The 23,320-nt window shown below is 35.4% G+C and overlaps 2 protein-coding genes across 4 annotated transcripts in view; one reads left to right on the top strand and one right to left on the bottom strand.

Moving 5' to 3' along the window:
* LOC143909790 (uncharacterized) overlaps positions 1-23,320 on the bottom strand; it is a 743,449-nt gene that overhangs the window by 36,387 nt on the left and 683,742 nt on the right. The window lies entirely within an intron of this gene.
* bif (protein phosphatase 1-binding protein bifocal) overlaps positions 1-23,320 on the top strand; it is a 63,890-nt gene that overhangs the window by 4,747 nt on the left and 35,823 nt on the right. The window contains exons 2-3 of one of the 2 annotated variants that reach the window (XM_077427979.1): positions 7,369-7,539; positions 11,926-14,100. In XM_077427979.1, coding sequence (XP_077284105.1) covers positions 7,495-7,539; positions 11,926-14,100 — 2,220 coding nt within the window. In that variant the 5' untranslated portion in view covers positions 7,369-7,494. Of the gene's footprint in view, positions 1-3,679; positions 3,861-7,368; positions 7,540-11,925; positions 14,101-23,320 lie in introns of those variants that run through there. The other variant, XM_077427977.1, reaches the window with a different exon arrangement.

Here is a 23,320-nt window from a genome sequence, read left to right as displayed (position 1 = left end):
TATACTTTTCATAAAATGCACTAATTTCCTAGTCATATTCCAGCAATCATATCGTATTACGTTAGATAATGTTGTAAATCAAATTCATAATGATAATGCATTGTTCGACGTGCCCAAGTAGCTGTATGTAATTTCTCAAATTGTACAATACATTGTTCTTCTGTGTTGTAAAACTTGTACAAGGTGTTCCAGGTTAAGAGTTATTGTTAGTGTTTTATCGTATGCAATATATGTACGTGGTCTTATCTCGTATTTGCGTATTCATTTTATCACTCACTTTTAAATAGTATTAATTCTCAAGCTGAATTATTTTTTATCATAATCCGTCAAAATAATAACGCGTACATGTGTATGTGATTTTGGTATGAAATCAATTAGTCTGCATAGTTTCTGGCTCTATTTTGGATAATGAATACAATCAATTTTTAAATATTTTTTTAAAAAACCATCAACATATTATGTATGTATGTACATTAGGATTCGCATACGATTGAAATTTTGTTCGTTTTTTTTCCTTATATGATGCATTCTCACGCTCTGACTAATCTGGACTGAATTTGCAGAGTTGCCGAGTTGCGAATTTCTGTTTTAGTGACTGTTTTGTTTCTCTCAATATTATAAACTAGTGTTGTGCCCGTTGATTTCAACGGGTGGTTTCGAAAAGGAATTGAAACACGAATAAAAATAAAGTTAAAGTAATTGAAACGATTGGTTTCGGAGAGAAATTGATGCACGAATTAGAAATTACAAATTACGAAGTGATTACGAATTACGTTTTGTGCATCGCCGACGCCCCGGGGCCTTCGCCCTTGGCGCCTCCGACACCCCGGGGTCTTTGCCCCCAGCGCCGCCGACGCCTCAGGCGCCCCCGATGCCTCCGGCACCCTGGGGCCTTCGCCCTCAGCGTCCCCAGCGGCACCTCCGACACCCTGGGGCCTTCGCCCCCAGCGACCCCAGCGCTCCCGACGCCTCCAGCGCCTCCGACGCCCCGGGGCCTTCGCCCACAGTGCCCCCGACGCCCCCCAGCGCCTCTCACACCCCGGGGTTGAACCATTTTTGTGCAAAAAGCGTCGACCCAACACCTACAATCTCTGGTAATAACCAAAGATCGGCTTTCGGACGATGCTTTTCGCAAAAAACAATGGTTTACTAATGTCAATTGTTATTGTCAACCATGCTTTTTTGCTGTCTTGCTTTGTTCATTAATGGAGTGTTCTACTGTTATTTCAAAAGCACCAAGCCAACGCCCTAAACCAGTAATGACTAGTTTTCGGCGGTGGAACGTGCTTTTTGGACAAAAAATGGGAGTTTTGGAGCCATTTTCCGGGAAAGAGGGCAAACTACAAAGCTAGAGAGCAAAAAAAAAAGGTTCACCATAAAAATAAACAATGGTGCGCAGGGTCACGCCGAAGCTTAGTAATAACTTATAATGATTTAACAGTTTACCAACCGGTAGCACCAAATAGGCGCCTCGAGTGATCTAATTATTATTATTTTTAGATATAATAACGTCTATTTAAAATCTTCCTTCGAAAAAAAATTAAATTAGCTGGCAAACTGCCCGGCATTTCTCAAGTTGTGTAAAACCCCTTCTAAGGGCTGTATTTCCTTTCAAAAGTCGACTACGGTATAGGGCTACCATTCGAATATTCGAATTATTCGTAATTTACTATTCGATGTTCGGATAGTTGAACTCGATGAATATTTAGGAGCCCTAGTCTTCAACTACCCGCTATTATAATCAATAATATGCGAAATTTATCAACTCCGCTTGAGCTAAATGTGCTCTTCCTCTTGTTCCCTCTAACTCTGCCATCTCTAAGGAATCGTATAATCCGTTTCACCCGCACAGTAGAGATTATATTATATTATCGACGAGTCGCAAATTCCGAATACTCAAATATTTTTTTTACGTCTGCTATCGACGATCTACTGATATATGTATATATCTTTTTTTTTTCAAAATACAGTGAGCGACAAAAATAGGTACGCACATAGATTTCGGACAAACAGCGCGAAACAAACCTCTCTACCTGCCGTAAACAATGAGACCCCAACCTCTTTTTTTTTTACACAACTCTATGTACCGTTGGTTCAAAGATTTACAAAGCTGATGGTCAATTCCCTATTTAGTTTCGCGTTAACTTTGGTTGCAATAGCATCGCATCGGAAAAATGTCGTCCGCACGCCAAATGTCGACCGATGAAAAAGCGGTAATTTTGGCTCTTACGAAAGAGCGAATCGCGTATCGAGAGATTGCTCGTCGGGTGGGGTTCAGTGAAGGTTCTGTGAGAAAATTCATCAAAAAATACAGTGATACAGGATTATTAACAAGGGCTCCAGGATCTGGAAGGAAGTCAAAATTGATGGAACGTGAAAATCGTGTCATAAAACGTGCTGCTCCTCAAGATCAATTTATTACTGCTTCTAAAATCAGGGATGAGGTTTACACTTCAACATCCACAGCAGTATATACCCGTATGATCCAAAGGAAGCTGAATAAATTAGGGTTTAGAGCGATCAAATTCGCGAAAAAGCCACTTCTGGCGGTTTCAATGAAGAAAAAGCAGTTGAAATGGGCCAAGGACAAGAAGAATTGGATATCAGAGGACTGGTACAGGGTGGTTTTCTCAGATGAATCTAATTGGAATCTTATTGGATCAGATGGGAAGACCACAGTTCGCCGTAGAAGTGGAGTATGTTTTCACGCAAGTTGTGTTTCGCGACCGCGAAGCATTCCCCGTATGTCATGATATAGGGGTGCATTACAGGATATGGAATGGGGGCGCTAGAGTTCGTCCGAAGGTCCATGAATGCCATCCAATACGAAAACACGATACAGGAACGTGTTTTACCCACCATCGAAGCACTCACAGAATTCGTCGCTGAACCAATATTTCAGGACGAATCTGCACCTTGATATCGAGCTCGTTCTGTAAGTTATCAAACCGTTTTTCTATCTTTAATTTGTTTTTTTATGTGGTAAATATCATCGACTTGTTTTAGATAACCAATTATAAAGAAAGTTTGGGAATTAAATCCCTTACCTGGCCCGGGAACAGTCCAGACCTGAACATTATCGAAAATTTATGGGCGATTTTGAAGAGGAAAGTAAAAGCCTGCAATCCAAAAACGCTTCAAGAGCTGGAAAACATAATAACGGAGGCATGGGAAAAGGATATTTCCCCAGATGTTATAAAAAAATTGTTTTATTCTATGCCCAGAAGAATTGAGGCAGTAATCAAAAACAAAGGGGGAATTACTAAATATTAAGCTTTATTTTATTTATATATTATTGTTTTATGTATATATTATTAATAGGAAACATTTAAAAAATGTATACCGTGAAAACCGCTTTAAATTAAATTAAAAACTCCCGAAGAACTGCCAATACTTTTTTCCCAACTATGTCCATTTCGTAAATAATTCCAATATCTCAATAAATACATCAATATAATTAATAATTTGTCTTGTTTTATTATCTTAATGATCCTAGTCATGATTTCAGAAACTTTTAAATGAAAAATATTGCGATATATACGAATAAAATGAAATTTTGCTACTGCGTACCTATTTTTGTCGCTCACTGTACTTACATACATATATAGGTACATATTTTCGATAAGACTTATCGCTTTCTGATAATCCCTGGCACATAATTTTCACGCAATTTATGATCAGTCGTATATCGATATACGTTCGGAGAACATATCGTTACTTCATCTTTCGCGAACAAGTTTATCACCGGCGCTTTTTCATTTCTATAACATACATTTATGTATATCGTGCAAAAAGCGATGGTTGAATCTGATTTCAATGATGATCCCTGTGAGGATTGGGATGGAAACGAAAATGATGATGTACGTATAGATTATTTTCCATTTATTAATACTACACACATACATACATATACCCGAGTCAGTTTCTAAACCAAATCAACTAAATATTAATTTCGCTTGGGAGACGCCTAGTATTTATACTCGTTGTTACTTTATCATAGTAACTCATAACAAGTCGAATGTTTCTTACATTTTAATACATTAACTGAAATGTGACGAACTTTTTGTGTTTAGAATTAGTTATGAATATATTAAAGGTGAGCAATCACGTAGATATTTATTGGCAGACAAAAATCGATTTTCATATGTAGTTGAGAGACGCTACGACAAACCCTACGAGAGAAGAAATATGTGTTTCGCTTTTGAGAATCTCTTTTCGAACAAAGAAAAAAAGATTTTATTGAAAGCAGTTTTGAAAAACTGACGGATACAACTAGGATCACCCGACTGATATTAGTGAACTGCGAACTAAATTTGAAGAGTTTTTGGTATTTGAGAAATCGACACAACAAACACTTGTTTGCAGATAAATCTCTACGAAAATGACCGGCTTCAATTCCAGAAAAAATAAACACACACTTTTCTGTTTTATATATGACTAGTGGTTTTACCCGGCTTTGCTCAGTATTTGTAATATAAACCGCTTAAACATGGCCAATCTAATAGTAAACATTTGATTAAATTTATTTGAATACGTACATACAAAGTCTCTTTAGAAATTATATATTAGATGTATATTAATATACAATATGAGGGGGAAGTCGCTTGTTGGTTTTTTTTGTTTATTTTTTGTCAAATACATCGCTTCCTTCCTCTGCTTTGTTCGAATGATATTTTTTCATTCGTGAAAATAATGAAGGTTGAATTTTCATGTCTGGAATTTTCATCCCCGATACATGCATTTTTAGCCGTAGGCTTTTTCATTTTCCCCCAGACTTTGAAATATTGAAACGAGTCTTCATAGTTGGTTCAAATTCATCACGCGTTTTCCCATAATTTAAATTTTTCTTTTAAAACCTCAATATAATTTTCATCGTTCGCGTGACTATTCATATTACTGTCCACTTTTTTCATTAATAATATGTAAAAATTTCCCATGTGATGTATAGAAAATAAAACTATCGACTAAATATAGCTGTAATAATGGTTTTTTATTATCAGAAACATGTGTCGTGTCCCATCACTATCAGTTATCTGAAAGATATGATCGCTTATCGATGTTAGATAGAGTTGAGTAAATGAGAAAACACTATTGATATCTTCAGCGGTTTCAGAAGAAAAAAGACGCCCTGAATTTTTAACCGTCATACCAATTCAAATAAAGATACCAAATTAATATCGGAATCATTAGCTATGTCTCTACTTAGTCGTTTTCGTCTTAAACGTTCGCTTTCAATTTTCATTTCAACATTCAACATGATGCATGTCTTACGGCGTATGCGTAGCGCATGCAATCAACCGTCCACACTTGTTCAATACCGAATTGAAAATTGTTTTACCAATGTCACTGTTTTTGTTTACTGTCTTTGTTTTTTCTTCCAATAATATGACGGAAGACACTTAATGTTTTTCTTCACTTCTTCATGGGTCATATTATATTTTGTTCCCATAATCTTGAAAGCGTCATTTTCGGAGAAATTTGATAATCTTCTATAAAATTTATCATTTCATACGATTTGAGTGTGCGACGTGACATGACGCACGAAAAGTTGCAAGAATACCTGACCGTCCCTCCCGTGCAATCTGTCAAAACGCGTCCGTTCAACTCACGGGCGAAATCACACAGGGAAGAACGGCACGTCGTGTGCTTGGCTCACCGCTGTGGGGGTTCTCCTACATTTCTTCAAATATGGGATACACCGTTATCGATCACTGTCAAGCTAGGATAAATACAAGGATACAATTTTACTGAACACACTCCAGGGGGTGATTTTGGGATGGTGTGGCTGGGCGTGCCATGAATATGTGTTGGGCATGCCACATTTTTTCGCATGTTTAAAAGTATCTAAAAAAAAACCAAGTGCTGTGTGTTTTCGCCCTAAAGCGCATGCCTTCGCGCATGCACTATACACGAAAAATAAACTAGTGGAGACTTTGCTATTGATTGATCACACTTACATTTGACTTTTGGCAATTAGATCGTGTGCAAAAAAGAGAAAGGTATACATATGGAAATTGAGTGAGAAAGAAACATCGATATAATTCGATTACATAAAGATTCAAAAAATATATGTTTTATTATTGAAATCGGATGACTCACACAGTACATATAGTTTCCATGCTTGTACGTGAAAATTCTTTCGAGCAACGCCGTGTATATGTACGCATGTATCACTGCTCCGAACAGATACAATAACCATTATTTCACACTCCCCTAATAAATAGACCACTTGGTCCCGTATTTATTTTAGCGTCTGAATTTCATAAAAATCGCATAAACACAAGTACATGAAATATACGACATACGCAGTTTCGTGATCGAAATTGGAAAAGGGGGAGAAAAACCCTTATAATGTGTGACGTATGCGTTCCATGTAGTTGTCCCGGCTGTGTTATTACGGGCCAAATTAGAAAGGGGAAGTTTACGCTCGTGGTATTTGTGTGACTATACTTTTGTGGTCAATGTGACCACTGAACACTTAACGATTTTTGTTTTTGTTCCGGTTAGTGTGTTGCCCGTTGACGACCACCTCAACGGTGTCGAATTTCGGGTATAATAATCAATTTCTATTATTTTTGTTTTTTCATTTATCGCTATGAATTTTATATAAAAAAAATATGCTATGAATTTTATAAAAAAAATATTCGTTTATTAGAGGGGTGGTGGCCTCACGTTGAGGGTTTTAAGGTGTGAATTGTTGGAATGAATGTATAAGAAGATAGTATGGGATATGCCATGTGACTCACCATTCATTAAAAATTTGAGTTAATAATTTTTCTGAATGTCTGAAGACTTATTTTAATACTTTGAAATATGATATTACCCTTTTTTCGACGTGTTAAATAATTAAGAAAGAAAAATCAAGCGCCGCAGACGACTTTTTTTAATAATCTTGATGTACCTACATATTATTTAAATATTAAAATTAACATTATCTAAAAAAAAAATACCATTTGGTTGCGCCGCAGGTGAATTTTTTTAAAAAAAGTTCATTTTTTAAAGTATGTTAGGTACCCAGTGAGTGTTGATTCGTTATTTGCGGTCGATTTATTATTGGTTTTTTTATACATACATACATTTGTATGTACATATGTATTCTCTTGTTTTGATTTTCCCCAAAATTTTGTCCCTTCTCTCTCCCCCCCCCCCCCCCCCCCCACCTCTCATTGTTCTTGGTCACGATATAACAGATGTCGTAAATATGTTGCCACGAAGCCGCATGCTGTTGTTTATATATATATATATATATATATATATATATATATATATATATATATATTTAAAAAAAATGTTTTTAGTATTTTGCTTAGTATTTATTTTTAAAATTTAATTATATATTTTGTAAAAATGAAAATAATTTTCGAATAGATATTGGGAAGAATCAAAATTCACGCACAAATGTGATTAAATACTGTTCCTGAGACGTCTCTACAGGAATTGAAACATTTATAATTAATTTAAAAAAGAAGTATCCGGATTGAAAAAATTAAGAAAATGGTTACACAAATGGAACAAAAGCTCACTACTAGTGAAATCTCGGCAAGTCATATTTTTTTTACTTTTATTTTTTTTTTATTACTATTTTTCCTTAATTTTTATGCACTTGTCCATGTTTAAAAAAAGCTTCAATGCCTCACATTTTATCCATTTGTTTTCAATCAAAAATTGATCATTTACAAACTAAATAAAACCTGAAAATATATGGCCCCAGAGGGGGGGGGTCGTTTACGTGTGTCGAGGGGGGGGGGGTTCACCGACTTTTTGGAGCCATTATCCGATAACGCTCAACTTAATCTGCGTTGAAAATCCTTTTCATTGAGCACGCATTGAATTAGTCGAGTATTTAGACATAAATAATGTGAAAATAGATACATTGTCCGTTATCAGAGCGAATCTTACATAACGGCGACTCTCAAACGTACGCTGGGAAATCATAAAACAATTTATTTATTACGAATCTGTACCGTTGTAATTAAACGTATTTTATCGTGCGATTCAACACTGCAATAACACCCGCCACAATATATTACTTTACTCTCGTTATTTTTTGAAAGTGCACGTATGTATTTATTATATTTATTTATATGTATGTATGTATGTACAATACTTACGTATGCGTGCGCCAATTTTCCCCCGAGCGAATTTATTCTCGTTCGAGCTCTGTACCGGAATCGGAAATGCGTTTTCGCCTCTCAATTATTGTGTTCGATGTTTTTCGCAATACGTAACAATAGTTTTAACAAAATAGCCGTTATAGCGTTAAGGAATGCTTCCACTTGATATTATAATCTATGAGTGTTGGATAAAGATTAGATTTAAAAATCAATTGGAATCCGTGGCAATATAGTAATGTAAATTTGTTGTCATATGTAATGTCGTTTTTGACGTACATTTATGCAAAATGCTGATTTCATAATTGATGACACGTTAGAAGTGCATTTTTCAATAGCTCTGTTTCGTTGAAAAGGCTCACATGCCAAAATATTATGTTTGAATAGATAGAACTATTCTTCATTCATACATTTGTAATTATTGTTATCAGTTTTACAAGATTTTTATTAGTTTCACTTCTCCAATTGGTCTGACAAATTTCCGACATTCTTCTGATCGCTTTGAAACTTTGTCATTTTGCGAGGTTTGGCCCCCGATAGAGATTTCAATTGGGTCCGCCAAGTCGATGGTGAAATATAATCGTAATTAAATTGTATTTTTCACTGTTAATTATAATTTATCGGCCAACAGATGTTCGGCTATAACAAAATGATAGTTCTTAAGATTGTATAAGTGCTATCGTCTCTTTCTAGTCAAATTGTCTTCTAGCTTTGGCGGCCACTCACTAGAACTATTCATCAATACATATTCTATTGATGGTACTTCTTCACTGGCCGCCATAATTTGTTTTATTTTTTTACTGTATTATATCAAGTGGAAGCATTATTATAGTGTTATCTATATGAGCCGTTATATTTGAAAGTGGCGAAAGTCCAATTTTCAGTTCCAAAAACACTTTTTCTGTTTTACTTAATTCACAAATTGTTATTTTATTTTAATTCGATATGTCCAGAATCTCAGAAAAGCAGAATAAACGTATTAATAAACACCAGTATTTTTAAATATTGTTAAACGCAAAACATTATGTTTAATGTTTTGCGAGATATTTCTCAAAATTAAGAAAAGTGGACATATACCGCATTCTATTATAACGACTTATTTATTTATATGGGCGATGGGAATCGCACTATTATTCATATTGTCTAGAATAAAAAATATTATTATTTCAAGAAAAAGGTAAATTCAAGATAAATTCTTAAATACACTAAAATTAAAAATTCTCTATCTAATAATGTCTATTAAACGTCTGTTGTTTGCATTAAAAATTTCTTCTCTATTTTAAAGGGAAATAAAAATGAATTATTTGCACAATCCGTATTTTTCCCCAATAATCGAGGCTGCATACACTGCATGAAATTTTTATAAAAAAATTGCATTGTAAAAAAATATTTAGAAAACTATCTGTGACACATATATAAATACACATAGATAATTTTATGTTTATATTAGATAGAATTCAAGTAAAATATGTAATAGGAAAAAACCCTATATTTGATAACTGAATAACTGATAAATTCCAAATCAAAATTCGTATGATTTATGGTTTATTTTCTGCGAACCAAACTAACGTGGAATTCCTACAGTGAGTTAACACGAATAGTGAATCATATACAAATATTACATATATCAATACTGCAATTGGCTCATATATTACTAAATGGATATTTTGGGTCTTAAATGTTTCCAAACATCCACGCCAACTTTCTTAGTGCAATATTCAACTTTTTGTTAGTTACAACTTCGTTTTGATTGCGCACAAAAAAGTACGGTCACCCTAGTCTTATTCGACGTAGACAAAAACCTTTTTTAATTATTAATGAACATGGATAAAAAAATTCTACCAAACCCAAAAGCTATCGAACGATGGCAATCTAATTTTCACCTATCTTTGACCACCTCTCCATATATGTATGTATTTACTATACAGTGGCGGATTCAGAGGAGAATCTTATTTATGGTTTTTGGAGAATGATATAATATCGACAAGAGGATTTGGCATTTTATTTATGTATATTTATGCAGCAACAGCCTGCTACGCAAAGTAATAGACAAAAATTAATTCCGATCATTAAAACAACCTATAATTAGAAGTAGCTTTCGACAATAAATCATGAGCAGATTTCAAGACCGATCATTCAACATATCTATATAAGTAATAAATTTATTTCAAAATACTCCAATGGAAAGTTTAGTTGAATTAACTTTGCATTTCTTTTGCTAATTTCCTTACCATGTTCGATTTCAATATGAAATATTTTTTTCAATATGTAGCATACATTTATTAAAACTACACTTTATTCAAATTGAGTCGACTTAAAGTGGTATAAGGAAACAAATGTATGTATGTACATATAAATCTCCTCATATCTCAATGAATTCGATTGAAACTTTTTAATAGGCATGACAAATTTTGGAAAATACATTTTTGAAAAGTTGTGAATTGTGGGCTGGAAATTATGAACCACGATAACAATAAAAAAAATTCAAATTCAGTTCAAATAAATTTAAGTAATGCAGTAATCATTTTGTTACGTTTTTTTTTTTTCAATTTCCTATTCAAAGCTTGTAATATTTTTTCTATTTTAAAATTTACCATGCGAATTTGTTTTTAGAAGTTTCAGTTTGTCGGGCGTGGTAAACATACATACATATTTCAGGGCAGCTCAATCTTTTTATCGTTGTCGTTTACTTATTTCTACATATAGAAATAATAATCGTTTATATTATATAAAGTTTACAAATGTAGAACATTTTAGTAGAAAAATAATAAAGAAAACAAAAAATGGGAACCCAAATGTGGCAATATGTCGGGACTATACGATAAAACTATAATATTAATGAAGTAAAAATATATATTATATGAGAGATCATGAAAGCCTATAATGCAAATTTTATAAGATATAGTGCAAAAATGATTTAGTTATAGGCGTTTAAACAATTAAAATCCGACAAAATGAGTGAGGGGGGAGGTGAAGTCAAACAAACAAGTCTACTGGCTATTGGCAATTGACAAGGATTTCGGATTCTTAAACATGTTTATTACGATTATATTTCACCATCGACTTAATGGACCCAATCGAAATCTCTATATAAAAATGTCTGTTTGTCTGTCTGTCTCGCATAGGCTCCTAAACCACTCAACCGATTACGATGAAACTTTCAGATTTTGTTGTATGCATATCTGGGAAGCTTACTGTAAAAAATATCGCCCAAAAATGGGAACGAGTGGCATTGCAACGCAATAATTTTTTTTCGCGTCGCGACCTGCGTTTTTATATTATAATTTCAATTGTGTTCCCCGCCTGCATTTTTCCGACAAATGGGAACGAGAACGGGAATTGCATGCGTTATTGTGGCATTGCAACGCATGTCGGCTTCAGCTAGTTGCTTATAATATAGTTATTGGAAAATAAAACATTATATAATTTTCGCATATATGTAGGTATGAGAAAAAAATTAAAAACAAAAAATAGATAACAGTAGAATAGCACCAATGATAGTGGTAAAAATAATGATATTAATAATAATAACAACAAATAACCTAGATTATAGTTACAATAATAAACTAATAACAATAATTAAATTCAAATTCATAATGATAATAATAGCAAATAAAGGGACAGTATCCCTTTTTTTAGATATTTTCTTATGGGTCCACCACTGCATGTATGTACACACACACACCCACTCCCTAATGATGGAAACGCACACTTGATAACTGACGCATCCTGCCTGAGAGCATCCACACAGTCGTACCCCTCACAATTACACCCACACCGGACTAATATTGTTTGTGTGTTGTGTATGTTTCAGCTGTTGTGTAGCGGCGTGATGGAGGAGTCTGTGCCACAGTGGATGCGCGAGCTGCGCGAGCGGCGGCGCGCCACTGGCCAGTCGGGCGGCCGCCGCGCCACGCCAGACATGCTGCTGCAGCCGCCTGCAGAACACCAAAACCAAAACAACGACCACCAGGAGGACCTCACCTACGGCCCTGGCATCGTCAAGAAGCTCAAGTCCCGCTACATCAGCCTCACCCTCCGAGACTCGCCCCCGAAACCCAGACCATCCCTCCACCCCCTGAGGAGAGCCGCCAGCCTAGAGCATGGACTCGACGACGAACCACCAACACCCACCCGCAAATTCACACCCAAAACTCCAGCGGAACGACCCGCCAGATACCGACCCACCACACGCACCCCCGAATACGCCAAGAGGGCTAGATCCGTAGACACCCTAGTCAGGTGCGACTCCCGCTCCGATGACGAACATCTCCTGTCTCCGTTGACCCCACCTCCTCCACCGACCCCTCCACCACAACCAGCACCATCCCCTGAACGCACCCTACGCCCCAAGAGACCCTCCCCACTGCTCAAAGAAACCGAACGACCGCCCCCCGACTTAGTGAAAACCACCCTCAAAATATTCGAAGCGAATCCAGTCCGTAGGACGAAGAGTCCCGCGTACACGGGACAAGTGGCAGATAAAGTGAAATCGTACACGGTGCAACAGTGCAACAAACCGAAGATCGCCGGAAAGAAACCGACCATTCCTCCGCGCAGTCCTTTGACATCGCCGGACGGGATGCGAATTCCGGTTTCGACTCAAACAACGCCGTCTTTATTGGCGAGGCCGCCTCCTTCGCCGAAAAAGCTCTTATTGAGCGAGCGAGACTCCAGGGATAGGTCTCCGAGTCCTGTCTACGGCAACAAGCATCCTATAGTGCTAACGTCACCCGTCAAGCCGGAGCTCAATAAAAATGCGTTCAATTTCACATCTCCGGATCTGTCGCCGACGAATTCGCACCATAAGCCGCACCTACTGTCTGAAAAGCAACTGTTTTTCGACACGAACAAAAACGGCGATCTGTTATCGCCTTCGGAGTGTTTGGATAAGTCGTTTGATCTTCGCACGTCGACGCCCGATCCTGAAATCCCCTCGGCTCCCAGTGCTACTGAGATCTCACTCATATCTCCACGGACCCCTGTGAATCCCACGGGATTCGACGGGCAGTCGAGCGAGACTTCCTCGGAGGACGGCTCGTACGATGTCGTCCAATTGAACGGAAATGACGACCCGCCGACGACGAAGGTGATATCACAATCAACCATGGATAATATTGCAAAGGCTGGCACCACCACTCAGTACTCGTTCGGCGGGGTGAACGGTCTGGCCACTAATGGTGAAGTCAAAAAATCCTATTTGCCGACTGCCAAAGCGTGGCCGACGTCACCGAACCGAAACAATCAGTCCTCGTCGGACGATGAGATCTTCGCTGAACTCCCACCGTACGTATCGGCGAAAAACCCGTGTTTGAAGGACCAAGATTCGCTGGAGACCAAGGCCAGTATGCTCACACCTCTGACACCCCTGCTTATACCCAACTATACCATGCCGAGTGAAATTGTGCCATTGAAGAGGGTGGAGATTACAAAGACGGCTCTCTCCCCACCCAGGATTAAGCACGCCGTGGAAGTCGATCCAGAAAGTAGTCCTGCTTTGATTTTACACGAGGCGTCTTACAACAACTCCCCTCTAACAAGTAGAGAAATAGAAAAGAACTTAATTAACAAATCTAAATCCCTCGAACAGCCGGTTAAAAAAGTAGTCGTGTCAGTTATAGATTCGGAGAGTAAAGTGCCTAAGACGAACAGTACAAGTCCAGAATCGCCAAAGAAATCGCCTGTCGCCGACGACAAATCGACTGAAAACAGTGTTAAAGTGTCAGTGAATGTTAAATCGACTGTTGTTCCGTCTCCTATTCCGGAGGCTGCTAGTGCTAGTGGGGTAATGACCAATGGGATAACAACGTCATCTCCGTCGAATGCTGTAGGGGTTGTTAAAACTTCGCCTAAAAAGCCGCATTGGCAACAACAACAACAGCAACAGCAGAATACGATGGTATTCAACTTCTCCAACAGGAAAGAAGTTCCAGACTACATCGAGAACGACGGTATCATCTTGAGGAGCAGCACCAGGGACAGGCCCAAGGTGAGAGCATAAAAAATATCCCTACTGTACTTTCTCCATAGTGCATATTTCGCTTAACATTCCACGCCTAATAGACGGTCAAATCATCAACGGTCAACCATACTGGCATAACCTGTTATTTACCAGATAGATGTTTTTTTACCATTGTAAGTGTAGGTACACAGACGCTTAGGTATTTTTTATGGTTCATCAACATCGAATGAACAGATCGTATAACGGTGGTTTTTTTTCTTCTTCTCCACGATCAAAATGGGGAAATTATCTCGAATCTCTCATAGCTCAAATCTGTGCAATGCTACTAGTCATATGTAATATCAATGTAATCATTTGTAAATAATCTCTTTTACTATGGCCAAGTATCAATTAAGTGTTCTGCCTTATAAGTACATATGTCGGAAGTAGTCCTTACTAGAACTCAACTATATTGGGGTGTTTATTTGAAATGTGCGTAATTTTGCAAAAAAAGGGTCAAACTCATATCTGTATATACTTTCGGCAACTGTGCAACTTTGTTAACATTTTTAGGCAAATGTCATTTCACTAACTTTGAAACCTCGTAATACTCAATTGAGAGAAAACTGTTTTATTGATCTTATATTGTACCACTCTATTCGCGATTAATTGATCGTATTTGTACAGTTCCATACATATGTAATATACAAAGAGATAAAATTTATAATAGTTCTAAAGATAAATTGAGAATTTCATCCAAAGTGGATTTTCGAGGTTTACTATTCCATACTATTAAGGCACAAATACAATGAATCGTACGCCATGCACTTGCTCGTAGTTTCCAGTTGAGAATGGCGTTTTTTCAGGTTTTGTTAATTTGTACATTTCTTAAGATGTGTCACTGTCAAACTTCAAAATCAAACTGCAAAAACACTGTCAAACTTCAATATATCAATACAACTTCAATGTGTCAATAAAAGCATAAAATATCACCGGAAACACTCCAGGGGTTGATTTTTGGCCCGGGTGCCATAGCTTAAATAAGGCGTGCTAGCGTTTTTTTTTTTTACATTAACAAAACTATCTAAAATGAAGTAAAAAAATACGTGTCGTGTCCCTCTCTGTGTTTCTGTCCCTTTATTGAGATTGAATTTAAACTATGTATACAAAAAAGATTCAGTCGTAACTACGTGTATATACATGTGGGTTAGATCATTTTTACAGAACTGCTCAAAAGTTTCTAAAGAAAATAGCATATTTATTTTGCTCTAAGGAAAAAATATGTTGCCGTTTCTTTAAAAAAAAAACACGTTCTCTTCTGCTAGCTGTAATATGCGTAATCAAAGTGCTGGAATTTTAGCTAAAACTTCGCGACGACCCAAAATTTCCTCTTTTTTTATTTTAAATTAGACTCAACATACATGACAATTTTAGTTCGACGCTAAATTTTGACCAATTAAAAAAGCACACAACTTGCCATCTGCCAAAGAAAAACTCTCTTCAGAATCTGGAGCATCATCTCTATGTAGATCCAAACGCACGTTGTCTACATACTTTGCTAGACTAATTGACCCTTTCAACGCTTAATTATTAATTCTGCAGACGTTGTACGACAAGTCTACTGCCAAGGTAAACTGGTCAGTGGGGTTAACAACTCTACACTGTCAGTATAACATTAATCATGATCAAATATACATACACCCCTCCTCCATATTCGAGCACTATCTTCGTGGGAATTTCTATTTGATCGCAATGAACCCAGAACTTTTTATAGACACGCTGCATCCGCTCGTTAAACGTCCGTTATTTTTCGTTTTGCCGATGACTTTTATTCATTTGACATCTGATTTTGCTAAAATGCTCGTTTTTCTTTTGAAAATGAGTGCTGTCTTTGTATTTTGTATTGTTTTTGTAATTAGCGCTTATCAGAAACAGACCGCAACTTATATCGACGGAAACCAAATATCCTGTTGCGATAAATCCTCCACTAAGCATAATTAAATTAATGCGCAGTTTTGTCGTGAATTTTTTTTTTTTTTGTAAACAATGTTTAATTATGATAGTACGCTTTCTTGTCGTAATGAAGTAAATGATTTGTCGCGCGATATCTCGATCTGACCGCTCGGCACTTTCGCCATTTTTTTTGTTTTTGATTCGATTCGGTCGTCTTGGTTTTTTGACGATTGCATATTTTGCGCTCGAGGGGCTAAATCGCAAGATCGGACGGAGGAGACAGCCCCGGGAAGTTTTCTCGGTTCGGAGCTGGTCTCTGTTGCGTCGTCGGGTGCGATCACCGGTTTACCGGCAAACCGGTTTCCCATCCGGCGGTCGGACCGCATTCCTGGCGGCTCTTTACCCCCCTCCATCTCCAATCCTATCTCTGAACCTCCCCTCGCCTCTCGCTGAAGCACCTCCCCATCGTCAGCCCCTTGCGATTTTGAGACACCCACGGCTTTCATACCACTCCTACTTGCCCTCGAATAATCCTTGAGCCTTCCCCTATCTTTTCGTACTGAAATATTTAAAATCGCTCTGACGGCTAGTGCTCCATAGTCATTTTTAATAAAACTTTTGAGTACCATGCTCGTCGTTCATGTCAAAATGTAGATTCTTGCTTCAATGCCAATTACGTTTACAAATTCAAAGGTTTTCTACTATGTATCTACTTTCTATCTACCAATCTTAAGTAATCCGAAGTTGGACTAGCTCCAAACAATCGCAAATTGAAACTAATATAAACCTTGTAAGAACTAAGAAGAGGTTAGTAAAAAGGAAAGTGTTGCAAACTAAAACTTTTGTTTTTGTAAATGTAATAATTTGTCTTTATCTATCTGATTAGAAGTAAACTATGTTCTATTTTACTAGATTAGATCTATTTTGTCTACTAACGAGTTTAGCCTCAGATAAGATTATTGGGTATTTGCACGACAAATATACAATAAAACCAAAAATATTAGAAGATCATACATTCCTAGATATGCGTAACAGGTGATTTTTTTTAACATGCATAAATGATCATTATGGTATGGTTTTGACATTTAGTGTCCTCTTCAAATCAACAAGTTTTCCTTCGATTTTTCTACTTGTAATGGGTATTTAAAGACATGACCGATACTTTCCAGTTCGGCTACTCGAATTTTTAAGCATCCGAATCTGAACTTAATGACACTTCTCCTAACGAGTCTCGTCTGCAAAGTTGACAGCTATCAATTTTAATGAAACTTTACCTTTTGACAGCCACATGATACTTTTCAGTACTTACATATATTGAAAGTAATGACTTTTTCAATTGATTCTACGTTCACCGTTCGATTATACGACGACTCACAACAATCAAACGATGCGCAAATTACCTCGCTAAATTACTAAAATAAATACATAATTGGCAAGTGGACCGTGTCTCTCTCTTTCTCTGTAGAAAGAGTTGATCTTTTTGTTGTTGTTTTTTTTAAGTGCACGCGAATTTTTTGCTCTTTACACGAATTACTATAATTTGACTCTCTCTCACTCCTGCGCTAACGAGAGATGAAATCAATGGAAACGTACTACGGTTATGAAAACGTAGGTTTACCAAAATATTGTACTTGCTTGCCTGCTATTATTACTATACATAAATTTTCGTGTGAGTAATAATTTGCATAGAAAGCGTTCTTTTCTTTTCGCCTGGCTTATCATCGAAGAATTGCGGAACTAGAAATTTTGTATGCATAAAGGGCTTTTTTTAATTAATTGGATGTAAGTATTCGTAATTCGAAGAAGTCTTATCTATGTATGAATCTCATCTTATGCGTATAAAATTTGATGTTTTTGTACTTATTTTCTATTGCTACAAATCTATTGGATCTCTAGTATTTTTCTATCTGGCATCTATTTTATACATTATTCATGCTTTCAAGGATTTCCTCGGCTTCTGTCAGAGTTTGGTTATTATCAAAATCAATATTTATTAAAATTTACTGTTTTTATCTGATTTGACAGAAACATTTTCTTTGAAACTTCTTCCTTCAACAATTTCTGTACCTTTTTTCTTTATTATAAAAGTCATATAATATCAAAGGAAAATATTTGGTCCAAACATATATATCTAGCAGATGGTGTAAAGCTTTTGTGTGAAAGACAACATGCAATTCTTAAGATAAACGATGAAATAACTAGTTTGTAAAGAAACTTCTTACACAAGTTTTCTTAAATAATTTAAAGAGTTGTCTATTTAGAGTACGTACATACGTACGCTTTAAAAAACTTTAAGGGAGGATTTTATCCATCGATTTTCCCTTGCTTTTTGAAAGAAAATTAATATATTGGAATTTAGCGGATATAAAGAAGATTTTATTCGCTATAAATATATATAATAAAGAGTTGAAGCGGTTCAAAATCAGATGACAAATTTTTTGACGGGTGGGAATTTCATTGAACTAACAGAATGAAGCTAATAAAAATCTTGTAAATACAGAAGTTATGTATGTTTTTTTGCATAGGCAAGTATGAAAATTAAAAAAATACATTATCAGAATTTCGTAACGATGGCACAAGTCAAGCTTACTGAAACCGTTAGCGACAATAGCCTCGGTTGTGGTTCGTATATAAATTCCTTTCCAAAATCAATCGTTAAAATATCAACGGGTACAATACTAGTAGTCGATATTGAATATAGAAAAACACTAACATCCAACTATGTCATAGATTTTTATAAATTTGCAACCTATAAAAATAACGTCGACCGCTATTTGTTTGTGCTATTCCTTCAGATGAGTCTCCTAAGAAGAATCGTAAATATATTGTAGTCAGCTTGTGTTTGGAATTCAAAAGTTAAAACGACTAAAAAATCAATAGTAAAGTTCACTTCAATAAAGTTTAATTCACACTCATACTACGAGTCATAGTATTGTATACGTGGGAATAGTGCTAAAAAAACATAAGAATGTAAAAGAAAAAATTATATCCTGGGAAGTTCCGGGCAATTAAATCTTATATGATGTTAAAAGCAAGTAAAATCCTATTTTATTTTATTTTTTATTATATCAAGTTCAATGCTATTTGTATTGCAACCGATCGCGTAAACAAACTCTTAAGAAGAAATCGCACATAAAACCAGATCACTTTCTTCAGAAGTGGTTTTTTTTTTTTATTATTATTATTGAATCGAAACTGCAATTAAATGTTGTTATACGTCAAAAATCGGTGAAAACAAATAAAAACGGTAAAAATAAACAACGTCAAATTGACCAACGAAATTTTTGTTGCACGAAAAAGAATCAACGTCATTTTGTCAAATTCGTCGTAATTTTCAAAAATGCATCCGCTTCTTTTTACATCCGGTCATCAACTACGCATATGAAAATCTAAACGCTGGAAAATCGAAGCATTCTCCCGTAATCTAAATTCCAATCATCGCCGACGATAAAATCACATGCACATTGGCACGTAATATGTAATGGCGAATTTATTATAATTTTTATCGTTTTCGTATGCTAACGCGCACGCGGTTCATAACAATAACGATTGAATAACGTTTCATTACAAGTTTGCTTTACTTTCTTCGATGGGTATAAATAATTTTTTTCCCCGGTGCTTTCTTTCGAAGACTTGTCGAACCGTTCTCGGTGTGGTCGTTCAACCGCTAAAATCCATAAATAATTTCCGGAGAATTTTTCCCCGTTAGCTGTGGCTGAAAATTCCGGAAATTCAATACGCATGCTTGCGCTTCCCAAGTTTTTTTCGATGCCTTTTATTTTCCTCCTCCGAGGTCACCTTTGTTAAGATTTCCATGATACATATTAGTAAAAATTTATTAATATTAAATAAAAAACAAAAATAAAATATTTAATCAATATCAACTGTCTCCTGTTGCTTGCCAATTTATTTAACTTGATTATTATGACATTTCGGATAAAATCGGCATCCCTCCCTCTTTCGAAAATTCAGATATTCCGAATCAGTTGATTGTTGCAAGCAATGCATTGCGATTTGTAATTAATATTTCTATACAGAGGTGACTTGTAAACAATTACATTAATGAGTTCACTTAGTTCCAAAAATTAAGACAAAAAACGACCCTTTCACAATCAAAAGTGATTACTTACTACCTTAAAAACTATGAAATTAGCATCGGAGATCTTCGGAACCGTAACTTTGGAGCACTGATCCATATTAACCTTTTTTAATGTTTGTATGGAAACATATGTTTCACATATCCAGAATACTTGTTATAACATTTTGAATGGAGAACTTTCCAATAAGAGCGCAAAACAAAACGCACACAAGAAATAGATTGTTGACGCACCAGGCTCGAAGGGAACAATTGTATATACTATTGTTATGCCATATGTTTGAGCAGTGTAGAATACACAACACCATTTCTTGTGATTTTTATTTTACCGCTGGAAAAAATTGTTAATTTTGATATGTACACAGCTAATCATAGTATTGATTTAAGCATATATGAATAAAAATACAATGATACGCAGGCAGTCGTGTAGTCGAGTAGTATTACAATATTATATGCATAAATATGGACTTATTTAAGTATTTGCCTTGTACTAAATTCTCGTATATACATATTTGGCTCAAGCTATACCAATCAGCGTCTCTGTCAGTCGATTTTCCTGTTATTTAGTTGAAAGCACTACAATAAAATCTACTTATGTCGAAATATACTAATCAGTGTTTACAAACGGCGAGTCGTTTAGACAAGTATATATAGTTAATCCGATGTAGCGTGAGGCTAACGAGAACGAAGCATGCTGTCGCATTCGTGCAATGTGTTTTAACATTATAATGTTTACGTCCTTATAAGGACGTAAAATTATTTTTTTTTATTTTTATTAAATTGCTTCTTATTTAATTATATAATATTAATACAATATAATTCAATGCAAGGTATTTAAGAATATTACTGTAAGTTTTGCTGTCCATAACATGACGTTGACAATCACTTTTATCGTCTAAAAATGATAAATTTCCATTCATATAAAATATATACGTATTCCATAAATAAATTCATAATATCAACAACGTATATTATATTAAAATTTTATTTATGTAAATATTTCAAAGCTCGAAACACGAACTCAAAACTTACAAAAAATAAAAGTCAAATTCTACCGACCGCTATACGCACGAACAATGTTGTATTTCTAGACCAAAATGCAATACGAAACTGAAACGAAATGTGATTGGCCATCACGGGTCAAGTGGTGGATTGAATGCGATAGCATGTACATTTACGTAAGTCTCGTATATATTATATATATATATATATATATATATATATATATATATATATATATATATATATATATATATATATATATATATATATATATATATATATATATATATATATATATATATATATATATTATGCCAGTCATGGTAGTATTTTTGCATACCTCCTTTTAGCTTTACTTACGATTACAATTCAGGAAAAAAATTTGGCTATTGTCCTATCGTTTTCATGCTTTGCCATATTGCTCATTTTGTCATCAATATAAGTAAATGTATCCTCCGCCATTACGATGGAGAAAAAATATCGTTTTAGACGCGTTTGAAATTCGAATTTCTGAAAAGTGCCTGACGTTTATCCAGTTTTTAGTTTTAAACATAGATGGCGGTAGTAAAATAAAATTATTGGTATTGTTATTCAAAATAATAATTTTTTATACAAATTATTATAAACTGTGTAGTTTACAAGCAACCAGTCGCTTAGTCGAGTAGCAATCGATCCGTTCAATACACACAAACTAAACTATCACCTCACCCAGATCTAGTAACTCTGGACTTTAGTGCTACTCGACTAAACAACTCGATGTATAGTTGGTTAATCGCATATCGAACACTACAGCATACACACTCTCTTACATGAAAATCGTTTTATAGCTGAATCATTAAGAGCGTCGTAGTTCGTTAATTAAACGGTTAGAGTTAAACGTTTGTACGCCATGTACTACACAATCCGATTAAAACGAAAAAGAGATTTTCATTATGTTTCGTGTACGAGTAGTATAAAGAACGACTTAAAAGTTCTCGCATCTACACTTTCTACAATTAAAAAGTGAAATTTGGTCACTTTTTTGGCTAAACGGGGGCATTTTTACCTCCATACACATATTGTATACTCCTTATAGATACATAACTTGCGTGAAATTAGACTTTTTTAGCATTGAATATAAAAGATGTTTTTTAGTACGTGAGATCTGATCTACCTGAGATTGGATGCGATTCGTGGAATTCGGGGCGTATCCTGTTTGATGCATCGTTGTCTTTACATAATGCATTTAAATATTTAATATTTTGCAACGTATTATGTATGTAAGTATGTGCTATCAATGTTGACATTATAAGCAGCTGTCTATCAAAATTCCTAAAAATTTGTATGATGTGTGCACATATGTCAAAATATTTGAGGTTGAAGTTTGCTTATCTTATCATTTTAAAATTTTATTGTGAAAAAATTCGGTTTTAAATGTACGATAGATTTTACGAAGAAAGTATGGACTAATACAGGGTTGACACGAAGATAGTAGCTTGGACCAAGTAACTTGGACGTTACTCGCAGCGTGGCAACAGGTGACAGGTGATATCGTGTCAACTCGGTATAGATTGCACGATTGCCCCAAAAATTGAAGTGAGGATTTTTTGCTTCAAATGATTTAATGGTCATGATTAGTCTTCGGCGTTGGCTGGGCGCTTGTCAAATAACAATAGGCCACTCCATTAGTTCACAAAGCAATATATAAAAAAAGCATGGTTAACAATAGTAATTGACAATAGTGAACCATTTTTTCTGCAAAAATCATCATCCCATCGCCGATCTTTCGTCATGATTAGTATTTTATTTAAAAATATGACACTTTTGAGTTTAAAAAAAATACAAATTATGAAGAATAACAGGTTCTATCTCTTAAACATACGTCACAGCGACAATGCGTATGCGCGGATTCATCAATTCGTTAGACGTTGCTCACTTTTTATGAAGTACACGAACGCGTACACCAGGCCACTATTGAAAAATATTAGTGAATAATGTTTACGAAAGCGTTTTAGTTTTTGAAGAAACATATGTTTGTATAATGGTAAGTCTATATTATGCATATAGACTTACCTTAGCATAGTATGTATGTATGTATCTGTATAAAAATATGTAAAAATAGCAAAGAGCATCTCTTGTCCGTGACTTAAACTTTAGAACTCAAACTAATATTGTAATTACGTATGATTCGAATTCTAAAAATGATGCTTTTATATACATAAACAACTTGATTCAATT

The sequence above is a fragment of the Arctopsyche grandis genome, chromosome 3 (assembly GCF_051622035.1).
Source record: "Arctopsyche grandis isolate Sample6627 chromosome 3, ASM5162203v2, whole genome shotgun sequence".
NCBI classification, from domain to species: domain Eukaryota; kingdom Metazoa; phylum Arthropoda; class Insecta; order Trichoptera; family Hydropsychidae; genus Arctopsyche; species Arctopsyche grandis.
Note: the sequence above shows the minus strand (reverse complement) of the source record. Positions and strands in the feature narration are given on the sequence as shown.